This window comes from Cimex lectularius, unplaced genomic scaffold, assembly GCF_000648675.2.
Source record: "Cimex lectularius strain Harlan isolate CLEC.00 unplaced genomic scaffold, Clec_2.1 scaffold52, whole genome shotgun sequence".
In the NCBI taxonomy this organism is placed as follows: domain Eukaryota; kingdom Metazoa; phylum Arthropoda; class Insecta; order Hemiptera; family Cimicidae; genus Cimex; species Cimex lectularius.
The window spans coordinates 1,578,551-1,591,828 of NW_019392742.1; the positions used below are offsets into that span (position 1 = coordinate 1,578,551).

Genomic DNA, 13,278 nt, shown 5'->3' on the forward strand with positions numbered 1-13,278 from the left:
CATTAGTATTCTGTTATCATGTATTACCCTGCTTATATCCCTAGCCAAATAAACCACTTTTATAGCCACAATACTGAGGGTCTCTTATTACACGAATTTTTGTTACGGTCTAAATGGTAATGAACCTAGAGATAGGTCATTAGCTCTAATCTGCTGCGTCTCGGTATTTCGCCATCATCTATGGTTGATCATGGATATCTGCCGTGCTAGCGAAGATAGCACACACAATACTGGCTATAGCAAAAATGACAGATTGGATCAGCGGTGAAAAATGATAGTTGAAAACGACTAAGCTAATCACTTTCAAATTCATGGAGGGTTTGTTGTCTGGCCTCACCCTATCCCTGGCAAAATTTGTAGCTGTACTATTGAAGGGTCACTAAAGGTTATTGTAAGATCTCTTGTTGAGGTCTGCGGATGATGAGCCCGGCCGTCTACGATCTATTTTTCAGCCAGCTTCGAAATTTTGGTCTGACGTAACTTTGCTTTTCGCCATCATCAGTGGCTGATCAGAGAGATATGCAATGTGAGCGAAGATAACAACCCACCTCTAATTATGGCAAAAAAGGACAGGCCGAATAAACGAAGGCTGGTCGAAAATGATCGAAAACCACCAATCTACTTCTTGTCAAATTCAGAGGTATGTTGGTTGTCTTGCCTCAACCAGTTTATAACCTTGACCGACTTTCTTTCATAACTGTAGTATTGAAGGGTCACTAAACAGCATTACTACTCGTACGTAAATTGACACTCTTGGGCATATGATGTATCTTCGGTGGTTGGTCAAGAGTATAAACCGAGTGAGGCACCAACGAACACTACTTAAGGTCGTGAAAAGCCGAAACGCCTCAGAAATCTGATCAATAAGGACTAAATGACAAAAACTATTTGTTAAAAACTGTAAAACTGGTTTTGTTCATTGCGTGAAAGACCAGGAGAAGAAGTACAAACACGCACAGGGTCGGCGATGCCCTCCTATTTGTCGGCCTCTCATAAACTTCACACACACACACACACACACATATTATATATATATATATATATATATATATATATATATATATATGTGTATTTCTCTTAGGGTTTCAAAAATTTGTTGTCAGTTCAGTGTACATAAAAGTTAGACTATTTTTGCAAGTTGAGACGATGTTGAGTTAAACCATTGATAACTTAAAGGCTCCTTGGCTTATATTTAAACGAAAGTTAATCGTTGAATAACAATATTGATATGGACAACCTTGGAGTGTTTGCTGCGTGTTAATGATACTTCTCGAATAGAATATTAAACGAAAAAACACCAGCCGCACTTTGATTTTCCAAAAAGGGATGCTAATTTTTGCTCACAAAGGGGTGTTTAAACACCGTAGGGGCAACTTTCATGCCTTTCTATTATGCAGGGAGGAAGAGGACCGTCAAAGAGAGAAAGAGTTAATAACAGGCAGAAAGGATACAAATAACTAAAAACCTCCTAACGTTTTATAATTAGCAGGGTAGAAGTGAGTCTTCTAATTCCATTTGATTTTGAAAGTTTTAAGCCCCGGGTGTCACGTAGGCCAAACTGAGAAGCGAGGTCGGCTGTTAATCGAACGTCCGCACCATCGATTTGTCGCTTTAAGCATTATGACTCAATTGTTTTCCATTGACTTTAATGGGCTTAGCCCGTCTGCCAATCTAGCGCGGTTTTTAACACAAGTGCACGAAAAGTTTTGTACATTTCACCTTTACAATTTTAACACTCACGCTTCATTGAGTATAATCCTTTAAAATGTATTTACAAATGTAAAGTAAAATCATTATACATAATACATAATTTATATTTAATAGTGGCACTGGCGGCTGTTTTATAAACGTATTTAATAATTGTTTTATTAATATTAGCTTTCGTTAAGCTTAGGACAACATTTGCACAACCTTTAACGTTGAAAATATCTTAAACATTCAAATCTTTTAAGCAAACACTTTTTTAAAGCATACAAAATTCAGAATAATTTTTCTGTTCTTATGATCTGAACCCTGACACCGGTCTCTCTCTCTCTATCTATCTATCTATCTCTATCTATCTAAGTATCTATCTACCTATCTCTCTCGCACTCTCTATCTAACTATCTATCTCGTGTGTGTGTGTGTGTGTGTGTGTGTGTGTGTGTGTGTGTGTGTGTGTGTGTGTGTGTGTGTGTGTGTGTGTGTGTGTGTGTGCGTGTGCGTGTGNTATCTAACTATCTATCTCGTGTGTGTGTGTGTGTGTGTGTGTGTGTGTGTGTGTGTGTGTGTGTGTGTGTGTGTGTGTGTGTGTGTGTGTGTGTGCGTGTGTGTGCGTTGTTAAACATGCATTTTGTCTACAAAATAATGCATATACATATGAAAATTTACAAAAAAATTTGAGTACTTTAAGTCTCATCACTACGACCGATACAAGCCACAGGGGAGCATTCTTTGTCCTATCCTTGTCAACTATACTGGTGACCTACCTGCACACCCACATCATTACTATCCACGCGCACGATACCGCAATTTTGTCCTCTAACTCAAATCCTATCCAAGCTAACTACAACATCCAAGAATACCTTGGGTTTATCGAAGACTAGTGCAAAAACTGGGGGCAAGACTGAATGAAGAAAAATGAACTGAGAGACTTTCACATTATGTTGCATAATGTTATAGTTTTCAGCTGTTCTGCCTGGTTGTTATTACATTTATCTACAAGTTGGTACTGTCCTGCAATAATTTTCTCTTGAAAAGAACAACGAAAGAACAGCTCACCTGATTCTTCATTCGGAGTTTTGTGCGCGCGCGCGTGTGTGTGTGTGTGTGTGTGTGTGTGTGTGTGTGTGTGTGTGTGTGTGTTGGGGTGAGAGAGAGAGAGATAATTTCCCAAATGGTATCCACATTTAAGTTAAAATTTGGCTAATCACTTTTTTTTAGAACACGACTGCAAAGAGTTTAGGTGCACAATGCGAGAGTTCTGCATAGCGACTGATCTCGTCTGCGACGGTATAAACCACTGCGGGGACGAGTCGGACGAAACAAGCTTCCCAAAATGCTCCAGTGAGTAGAAACGAATAAAATGATTTCTTTTTTCGTCCAAACATAGCTAAGTGTGTGGTTTTTGTTTTTTCCAGGGGACGATATGGGAACAATTTTCGGAATGAGTATGACGCTGTTTGTAGTAGCGATTGTAAGCGGCGTTCTTATCGTCTGTGCTATCGTTGTCGGAATCTCTGTCTGCATCTGCAGGCAGCCACCTCTTCAGCACCAAAACACCAATCTCCCTCGTAAGTAAAACAGTCTCTATTTGGCTTAATACCTTTAAATTCTTGCTTTCTGTCTTCATTTTGTTTAAAAAAAATAGTTTTGTAGAGTTAAAAAAATAGTTGTACTATATAAACCTAAGATTTCTGTTCGGAGCGACAAAAATAAAATTAGATTCTATTGAATCAATAGCGGCTATAGTCATTCTGAACTATTTTGTCAAGAAACCGATCAAGTTATATTTTATTTGCTTAAAGTTTCATGGATATTAAACACATGTACCCAAGAAGAAAGTTTCATCATATTCAAAATAAATGATAAAATTTCTTTATGAGGTCTGTAGGTTGGTGGACCAACCTGTCATTTCCGATCAATTTCGGTCTGGCTATCCTCGATGTTTTGGTCAGTCAGGTTTCGTTTGTCAGTGATCAGGGATATAAGGTTTGAGGTAAGATTACAACCCCACCACTGTCGATGGCAAAACCCGACATGATAAAAATAACTAGAGATGACCGAGCATTTTCATATTATATCACCATTCTTAATTAAGTTGTTTGGAAAGCAAACAGGTGATATCGATATGTACGAAGTGCAGTAACTAACCGAGGACGTCACCCTGAGGGACACCTGCGTCTGACTTGTACAAAGAAAAGCATTCGATTCTAAAGTATCTGAAGGTAGGACTTGACGAAGGAACGAGGAAGTGTTCTAGATCAAATCCAGGTGCCAACATCGAAAGGCCGATATCGAGGAAGACCCGCGAGCCGAATTCATTCTTCTCAACGAGGAAGTGATGGCTTTAATAATCCTAAATCCAATTGTTGGTCGTGGAGTATTTGCTCTGTAAGAGCATTTCGGAAGGTGGTGTGGTTTTTGGGTTTATGGATTGGGTATGGAAAACCTCCATGGATTATACGCAAATATGAACATCTGCGATTTAAAAACTGCGGTGATGAACCTGGTTTTGGTCACTGGTCGTTCAGACGCGTTCGGCATTTCGTCATCTTCGGTGTTGTGTCTGTGCGGTTTCTGTTGAGTCAGGTCCCATTTGTAAGTTTGTGAAAGTTGTAAGAAGCGTGCTTTGTATTCATGAAGTTGTGTTCCTTATGACAAAAGCAGCGCTCCTTCTTCACGAAATCACACAAAACGATGGCACTATTGAATAGTATCACCTGTTGGTCTGAATATTAAAGTTTCAAGTATGGATTAGTTTGTAGAGAACAATGTGTGGATTAGTTACTAAGTCCATAAAGCTAATAAGGTAGTCTTTCAAAAAAAGAAGAGTACAGTATCTTTCTCACTTCACTAATTTTTATACCTTCCCCCAGCTTTTTAACAGGCGCGTAGAATTGGTCAGAGGCGGAAATCGGCGGACAAAACTATTGCTGCTAAGTAGTCTTTTAATAGAAAGCATAACATCGGAAAGAATAAATTGTTTTGGAGAAAGAACAATAGAGAAGAACAACAAGAGAAACAGAGTTAACAGAATATTATTAATGATGACGGGAGCTTTTCCCACTACACCAACCCTAGCTTTGGAAGTGATAACAAACACCACACCTCTACACATTGAGGTCAAGGTTAAAGCACTAACCAGCTGCTATAGATTAATTAGTGAAGGCAGCTGGAACCATAAGGGAAATAATATAGGACACTCGAAAATTTTACATTTATTGAGTAAGGTCAACAACCAACTACTGGGTGTAAGCGATAAAAAGGGTCTGATGATGACCATCGTAGTCTAGATTGCTACACCGATGGCTCACTCATTAAGGATAAGGGAAGTGGTGCTGGAATACACATACCTAAATTAGGGATCAGCATCTCCTATCCTCTTGGTAATAACACCTCGGTCTTTCAGGCAGAGGTCTGGGCCATTAATGTCTGCTGTAGAACACTGATGGATAACAAGATTAAGGGAAAAGATATTAAAATTTTTTCCGACAGTCAGGCCAGTCTAAAATCATTACAAAAAGAACTATCAACATCTAGACTGGTAGAGGAAACCGTTGAACTCATTAATAGGACTATCACCAGGTATGAGAATAGGGTAACCCTCGTATGGATACCTGCTCATAAGGGGCACTATGGCAATGAGGAGGCGGACAGCCTGGCCAAGGAAGGTTCAAATACTGAGTTCGTCGGACCACAACCGGTATTACCCCACTCTTTAAGCACAGCAAAAGAGAGTATAGGTAGCTGGGGCATGAAACAATTCCTTAAGGAATGGAATATGTCCCCAGGATGCAGACAATCGAAGGAGTTTCTGAAGGAAATCAAACCTAAAGAATCGAAATGGCTATTCTCTAACTCTAGGAGGGGAATAAGGAGGCTGATAGGTATCCTAACGGGCCATTGCCCCTTGAGAAGACACCTCTTCATAATGGGTACTCTACCAGACCCCTTCTGCCGCTTCTGCGAAACAAAAGAAGAAACGGCCCGACACTACCTCGCAGAATGCGATAGGTATGCTAGGGAAAGATTTAATACTTTCGAAGGAGAGGACATAACCAAAACACTCCCCAGGATAAAATGGTCCACAATCCTGGGGTTTGTGAATAGGTCCAATAGGTTTATACAGGACTCGTGAGCCGACCAGGTCCCGGACCTTCTAGGGATGGGGTACGGGCCTACTCAGGCTTTTAACCCCTCGGGTCCTGGTCGCCCGCCCTGTGTAATATATATAACAGAATATTAGGTTATGTATTCATTCTGGAAATTGGAAGGTCGCCCATGCAAGGATGACGAGAAAGACAATGACAAATTTGTATGTTTGCGTGTTTATTTTTATATTTTGTTAGCCTACATAGTTTTAAAAGGACCCACTGATTTACTAAAAGTTGAACTTAAAGCAGTGTTTGAAGGCGAAATTGGTTGAACGATGCAAACATTGCTCGGAAGAGAATGCCTTTACAACCCTTTCTGCTCTTTTAAAGGCTTGTTTAAAACAGAAATAGGGCATTACTTTTAAACTTTTTCTTTCGAAGTAATTCTCTTTAATGATCAAGCTTTTCTTTTTTCGTCCTTTTTTATTTCCTTTTACTAACTTTCTTGTCGTGTAATTTAAAAGGTTGTTTTGTAGTCATGTTTCTCTAAAGGCAGCGTTATTTGCTAAGTAAGCCGTTAATTTAATTTAGGCATAATATTTTCCCTTCCATTGGTTTCTTCTACTTATTTTGACATTGTAAGAGACTATAGGCTGTAATGTTTTTCAAAAATTGGATCTAGTTTTTTATAAAATTGATTTTACTTTAAAATCAATTCATGTTCAATTTATACATTCTATTCGAGTCGTGTTACCATACTAATTTGGCTCATGAAATGTACAATCTAACAAAAAAAAGCAACCTTTTGGCAAAAATTGTGAAATTAGTGACCAAGGTGCCGAGTGGTCGGGCGTCCGACTCGTATTTGCCACGCTAGCGGTTCTGGGTTCGAATCCCACCATAGATCATGGCTTATTAATTGAGAATAATATGAAAAAAATATTTATAAAGTTCGCGATGCCCAATGAGTAGTCGGATGTAAAAGCCACTGTATAACAGGAATTACTCTACTTTATTTGTACATGGTGAAGGGTTAGTGGTCGTTTTTGTAAGGTGTATAATATAGTTCGATTTTCCATTTTTCGTTTTTCCCTAAATAATTTTATATATTTTCACAGATATTTTTCCTGGGGTCTCTGGAGTGATGTTTCGTCGTCGCCATGCTCTTACTTTGGTTTGTTATCATGCCTCACGCTGCTTATAACTTTGACTTACCAATATATTCTTCTTATAGCTGTAGTATTGAAAGGTCATTAAAGGCTAAATGATTTCTCCTTAGGTCTGAAGGGTGAAGAACCTGTAGATTGATGGTTTCTTTTTGTCCTGACTTGCCTTTCCTAGTTGTTTAGGAATGACTCGAGTTTCATTTTGTTGGTTTCTCAAGTGACGGTCGAGGCGAGGCAATCACCCCGCAGACCTCACGGACAAATCTCATAACGAAAATATTTGATTAAGTATACAAGGTTGGTTATAAGCAGGGTGAGGCAGGACAATAAATCCATCAATGAATATGGTAAAAACGGAAATAACTATCTAGGAGACCTCGGTGGTTCCATGGGTATAAATAAAAGGCAATCATTAACCTTGCTGGATGAACAATGAAAAAATCAATAACTGCTGGACTTTATCTGTCGGGTTTAAAACCGTTGCTTATTTTACCGGATTTCAATTTGAACTGCGTTCGTCGGTTTGTGCTGTCATTGTTTGTACAAATGCCCGGTTTGTTGGACGCTTTTCGTTATTTTCTCTCATATTCCTCTTGAAACGCGTGCTACATAAAGTGGTCAACTGGAATAGCATAAACATGACAAAAAGCGGAGACACATCAGATAATGCACGAAAAACCAGCGTCCGCCATTCGGCCCTATTCTCTCTCTCACCTCTTGTACCATTTTTCATCCCTCGTACATACTACACACTTATTTTCCTATTTGTTCATCCAAACAAACTTTACTTAGTTTCTAGACGAGGGCTGCTAACTAGTGGGGGGCTAACAATTCAGTCCTGCGCTCCGATAAATAATTTAATTTTTTTGAGGACCCGATTAATTCGTTTCTTTGATATTATTTTACATTAAGTGCTGCAATTATTGGTTTTTCATTTATTTTATTTAAATATAAAATAATTATAATGTGAAGATCTACAACCTGACAAATGATTCTTGAAGCATCAATATAAGTGACTTCTTAGCAATGTCCCCGAAATTCCATTCAAAAATACTACTTGTTGTCATTTCTCATATTTTTATTAGATACAATTTTTGCATTGTATTGGGCAATATTTAGCTAATAATGAAATTAACGATTTAAAACCATAGCCAAGATATCATTCATATTCATTTTGTTAATTAAACATAAAAAAGAATGCATTATTTAAACAATATAATTATTGATAAAATAATTGTGGAAACTGGAAGACAGAAAGCCAAGTACAGTTTACCCCCTCAACAGCTATGTTAAAATGCATGCCCCCCCCCATTTTCTATTCATTGGTGTCATAAAAATATGCTTTATAATAATTGTTATGGATGTGGCTGATGCCTACCTCGGTTGTCCAGCTGATTGCGTGCCTGTAGTTGCAGAGCTGAGCTCGACCGGTGCCAACGGAGCAGGTGGAAGGAAGCTTCCGGAAAACTTGCTACCCCCTGCGGGGCTCGGGTACAGCGGATCACTCCGGGCCCGCCTCTACTGCCAGGCAAAGTGAGCACCGCTCCTTCTGATAGGTAATTTGCATTCATCTCCTATCAATAAACATATAAATCATATTGATAAATTATTTATTACTTGAGGATATAAGTATTGATATGTTACAAATTAAACTCATTATTGTATTAACAAAAAAAATTTGATCAAAAATAAGATTTTTAATCCTTCAATTATAAAGTAACTTAGTAAGTTAAATATGTCAAAATAATGATGACATTAGCATTTATAATCACTTTTACAGGTTGATTGTAAAGTTAAACTTCTAAATTATTTTTCAAAATCCATTTTGCCACTTATTAACCAATTATTATTTCACTAAGTCCCATTAGTTTTTTGTTTTTGTTTTTTCAAATTAAATATGTTGTTTGTGTCATTTAAAGTTGTTTGTTTATTGTAGCGATGTCTCCTCAAACCAAAAAGATGAATGGTTTGTTTAGGTGAGTAACAGTGTCACTAGTGACTTTTTTTTTTATGAATATTTGACTTAAATGTGGTTTTGTGGTTTTAGAGGTTGGTGAGGAGCCCTGCAGGGTATCATCCGAATGGGAGCAAGTACCCAGCACCCACGGAAATTCAAAGACGCTTTTTTTTACACTTTTGTTTTTGTTTAATTGTGACATTTTAGACTGTTTAATAATGAGGGATGTACCGATGTCTACTTTTAAGGATTATAATTCAACATTTTAACATCCTCTTTTTTTTTCTTGTTTTAGGTTAAACCAAAATATCATATATGTGTCATCATTTGTTGCAAAGAATAACATCTAGTGTGTTATCCTTATTCATGTATTTTTAGTTGTATTATTGTTTGACATTAACAAGCACGCCATGTTTAAAAAAAAATTACAAACTGTGTGCTACATACTCATTTCACTGGTGTTTAGATGAAAATTTGTTTTGTAGTCTTTAGATGACATTTGTCAATTAATGTTAAGTAAGTCTCTTGTAATGTGTGACAATAGATCTTATACAGGATATTTTCTATGGGACACATTTACTTCATAATAAGAATTAAAAAAATTGTATCATAAAGTGTTTCTTGTGGCATTTAGCAAAAAGCTGACGATGCCGTTATGCAAGGTCATGCAAGAGCTTGACAGCATCTTTGAGTGAATGGTGAAATTATTTTTTTGCATAAATGGCTAATGTTTCATTTTGTTTTTAAATGTGAAAGGAAGAATTGAAGTTTTTTAAAGAGAAGAATTACTGTCTAAATGCTTAGTCAAAATATCGAAAGGGAAACATCCCTTTCCATGCTTTGATTCTTTGTTGTTAACTTTGTAAGTTAAAAAAACTGCCATAAATCTTTCCAATATTGTTCAGTGTCTAGTAGTGCTTTATTCACAACATATCACCTCTCATATTCAAAAAACTAAAATAAAATACCCATTGATATTATTTCATATCAGAATGTACCCAAGTCATCAATCATATCATCTTCATATCCCGCAAAGGTATAATACATAAGTTTATAATAAAATGCGTTGCAATATAAGTGCCATGCATTCAAAAAGATGCGTAACACACTAATTTTATAGTGCCAATTTAAATAAAATAAAACTCAATAAAAAAAACATAATCTATATTACTACTGTAAGTAAATATTATTTTTATTACTATTTATTTTCAGTTAATCTCTTTCAGTAGACATTCATTAGTAGTGTCTGGCAATCTATTGTTCAACAGAGAACAGTATTAGTATTTTCCTATAAGATTAGTAAGTGCAGTTTTCATAGTTTAAAACGCATTCAAAATGTCTAGAGAAGTGCTTAAAGATGTTGGCCCAAGGCAAAAGAAAATATATATTATATTAGGAGATTAAAAATTATTAATGGAAACAATAAATGGGGGATAAAAATATTAATAAAATTGTGATTCCGTGTAGTGAAATAAGTTACCTTCGTTTTGTTATATGTTGAAATTAGTCTTTGGTTTGTTGCTTTTGAACTGCTCAAAATGTATTGCAATTTTCAAGCTCACACTCTCAGTAATTTATCATGGTGTGTTATAATGTGATGGCGTTGATGATTTACATTATATACTTCATATTAACAAATTTAAAATCTGTACTTAATTTAATGTTTTTAGGTGTCAATCAACTTAAAATTTTCACGAATGGATGTATTTACCGTTATGGTTATTGTATTTTTTAACAAATTTATTGAAATATTGCAAAAATACAAAGCTCCTTAACCAACAGTTATTAAGTAACAAATTAGTAGGACTTTTGATTCTTAAACTTTCTAAATTTTAAGATATTCAGAATTTTAGTTAATAATTAATTTTTTAATACAAATATGATATGTACAGAAACTAATCACAATTCTTGAGCTTATCTTTAACGTAACAAAAATACTCTAGTAATACTAATTCAACGAGAAACATTTAAACTAACAAAAAAAAAATTAGAAAGATGGTCTGTAAAAATTACGACCAATCTTTCCCAATATTTTGATAAACACATTTATCACACTTTGTATAAAAATCTATTTTAAAAAATCAATTATTAGAATTGGACATATCCAGCAAATATTTTGTGATAAAAAATAAATTACTGAAGCAGTGAGTTTGGAAATTAAAAATCATAAGGGTTTTTTTTTATACAAGAAATGTAAAAAGAAAAAATGTTCTGTTACATATTGTATTCTATATACATTCTATAACATTTACTTGAGATTTTCACTTGTTTACCATGATATTTAGATACCAAAATATTTTACTAAACAAAAAGACAATATGTAACAAAAAAGAAATTGAATCTAATGTTAAACAAATTAATAATTTGTTAATATCAGATGGCCCAATGGAGAAACCTACCAAAAAAATTTATTATCCACAAGAAAGAAATACACGGTTTATTAAAACCTTTCTAATCCTTTTTTAAATTTTTTTAATGAAAGCACAAATGATGTGGATTGTGTTCATATCATCTAGTGTGCAAAAACTAAGTGAAAAATGGTCTAGTTGTAAATATTAATTCAATTGTCACCTAAATTTTTGTTAATAATGAAGTACAAGCAAACTTTGCCAAAACAATGGATGAAAAAGCACATTCAGAAATCACAAAGTTGTAGGTTGAAGCCTAAAATATTCTCTTTATTATTATTTTTTCTCAGTGTATTCATCAAAGTAAACCACTTTTGTTATAATAAACACATTATTAAGTAAATTGGTGAACTAAACAAATGTGTAATTTGTAAATAACACTGTACGCACATTGAAAGATATTTAATTGTAACTTCTTTAGTTAATTCTAAAGCGTTCATAGCCAACCTTTTCCATAGCATATGTTCAAGAAGTTAATTTGTAAGATTTTTTAATTTTTTTTTTTTTTTAATAGACTGGTCACTAATAGAAAAATTCAAAGCTGTGAAGTAGTGATTTGCAGGATGTATAATTTTTGACTATGTATAATTTCTTTATAATCAAATCTTATCCTTAAGAAGTATTGTTTGTTTATGGCATTGAATGTCTATCCATAAAGGAAAAGTTATGATTATTTAGCACAATATTATTTGTAGAGCTTTAAAAGAAACATTGTTAGCTTAAATTTATGAAATGCTTATTTAAAAAATGTAAAAGCTGAATATCTCCCAAAACTACTTTTATGCAGTAGTACAAAATGGAGAATTAAGCTGGTTTTATAATTGAATTGTGTTACTTTTGTATATTGTATGTTTATAAATATAATATATACTCTAAAAATTAAAATAGAATAATTTTTTAAAGAAATTTATCATATAATTAACTTACAATGAAGTTGGTTTCTTTTTCAGTTTGTACATTACAAAAACGTTATTTTAAAATGGTTTGTGATCAATCATGAAAAATAGAAATACACTTTGATTCACTTACGTTATACCAGTTTTCTCATTAAACATTAAATCCTTTTCAAGGTCAAGAAAACCTCTTTTTTTAATTATATTCAGTTCAAACTTTTCAGATCCTTTTTGACGTTCACTATAGTTCTCTAAATTTCTTGTTCCCTCGTTTGAAGTTAAAGCACCGATTGACATGAAAATAATGGCCACAACCACATTATCAGAGTTCAAAATTACAAACAAAGAGAACAGCACCTTCTGATTGAGTCATCCAGAATAATGTGTGCATATGAAACGACATCTCCAGAACAAAATAAGTAAAATAAGAAAGGGGACCTGTTCAGAAATGAAAGTATTTGGCAATATTATTATTTTCATACCTTACAATTTTCAGACTCATGATCACACATCCAACTTATATATGGCATAAAATGGAGCAAAGAAAGGCAGAGGAACTACAAGAAAAAGTCTAAAGAATCGCATGCTTTAGCACCATCTCTGGGGCTTTTTAAGCAACACCCTCAGCAGCAATGGAACATGTACTCCTTTATCCACACATGTTGGAAGGGAATGCAGCAATTGAGAAATTGAGATTCATCGGTCAAAATTTTCAACAAAATTAAAATAATTGACTAGCTAAAACTATATCTGATTTATCAGAGAAAATACTAGACTGAAAAACATTCAATATTTTGAAAAGAGTTAAATCAAAAGATAAAACAAAAAATGTATGGCATAAAGATGGCTATAAAAAATAGTATGTGTATGCATAAAACAGCATAACTAGGACACCACATCGCCCTCAGCTCCACCACTACCATGGTCTGGTCATAAGCCAAACTGTTAGTTGTAGAAGCATCCCCACATGAGATAAATAACAAACATCTCAAGGTGCAACAATAATAATACTATCTAGACTATTACTATCTAGATTTGCTATTGGTGATGTGAAGAACC

General features: G+C 34.8%; 1 protein-coding gene across 3 annotated transcripts in view; it reads left to right on the forward strand.

Moving 5' to 3' along the window:
• The window catches only part of LOC106666759, a 139,741-nt gene extending 129,919 nt beyond the window's left edge, over positions 1-9,822 (forward strand). For 2 of the 3 annotated variants that reach the window (XM_014394173.2, XM_024227113.1), the window contains 5 exons: positions 2,923-3,045; positions 3,120-3,272; positions 8,353-8,517; positions 8,898-8,937; positions 9,009-9,822. In XM_014394173.2, the coding sequence (XP_014249659.1) occupies positions 2,923-3,045; positions 3,120-3,272; positions 8,353-8,498 (422 nt within the window). In that variant the 3' untranslated portion in view covers positions 8,499-8,517; positions 8,898-8,937; positions 9,009-9,822. The remainder of the gene's footprint in view (positions 1-2,922; positions 3,046-3,119; positions 3,273-8,352; positions 8,518-8,897; positions 8,938-9,008) is intronic. The other variant, XM_014394174.2, reaches the window with a different exon arrangement.
• The last annotated feature ends 3,456 nt before the right edge of the window (positions 9,823-13,278 follow it).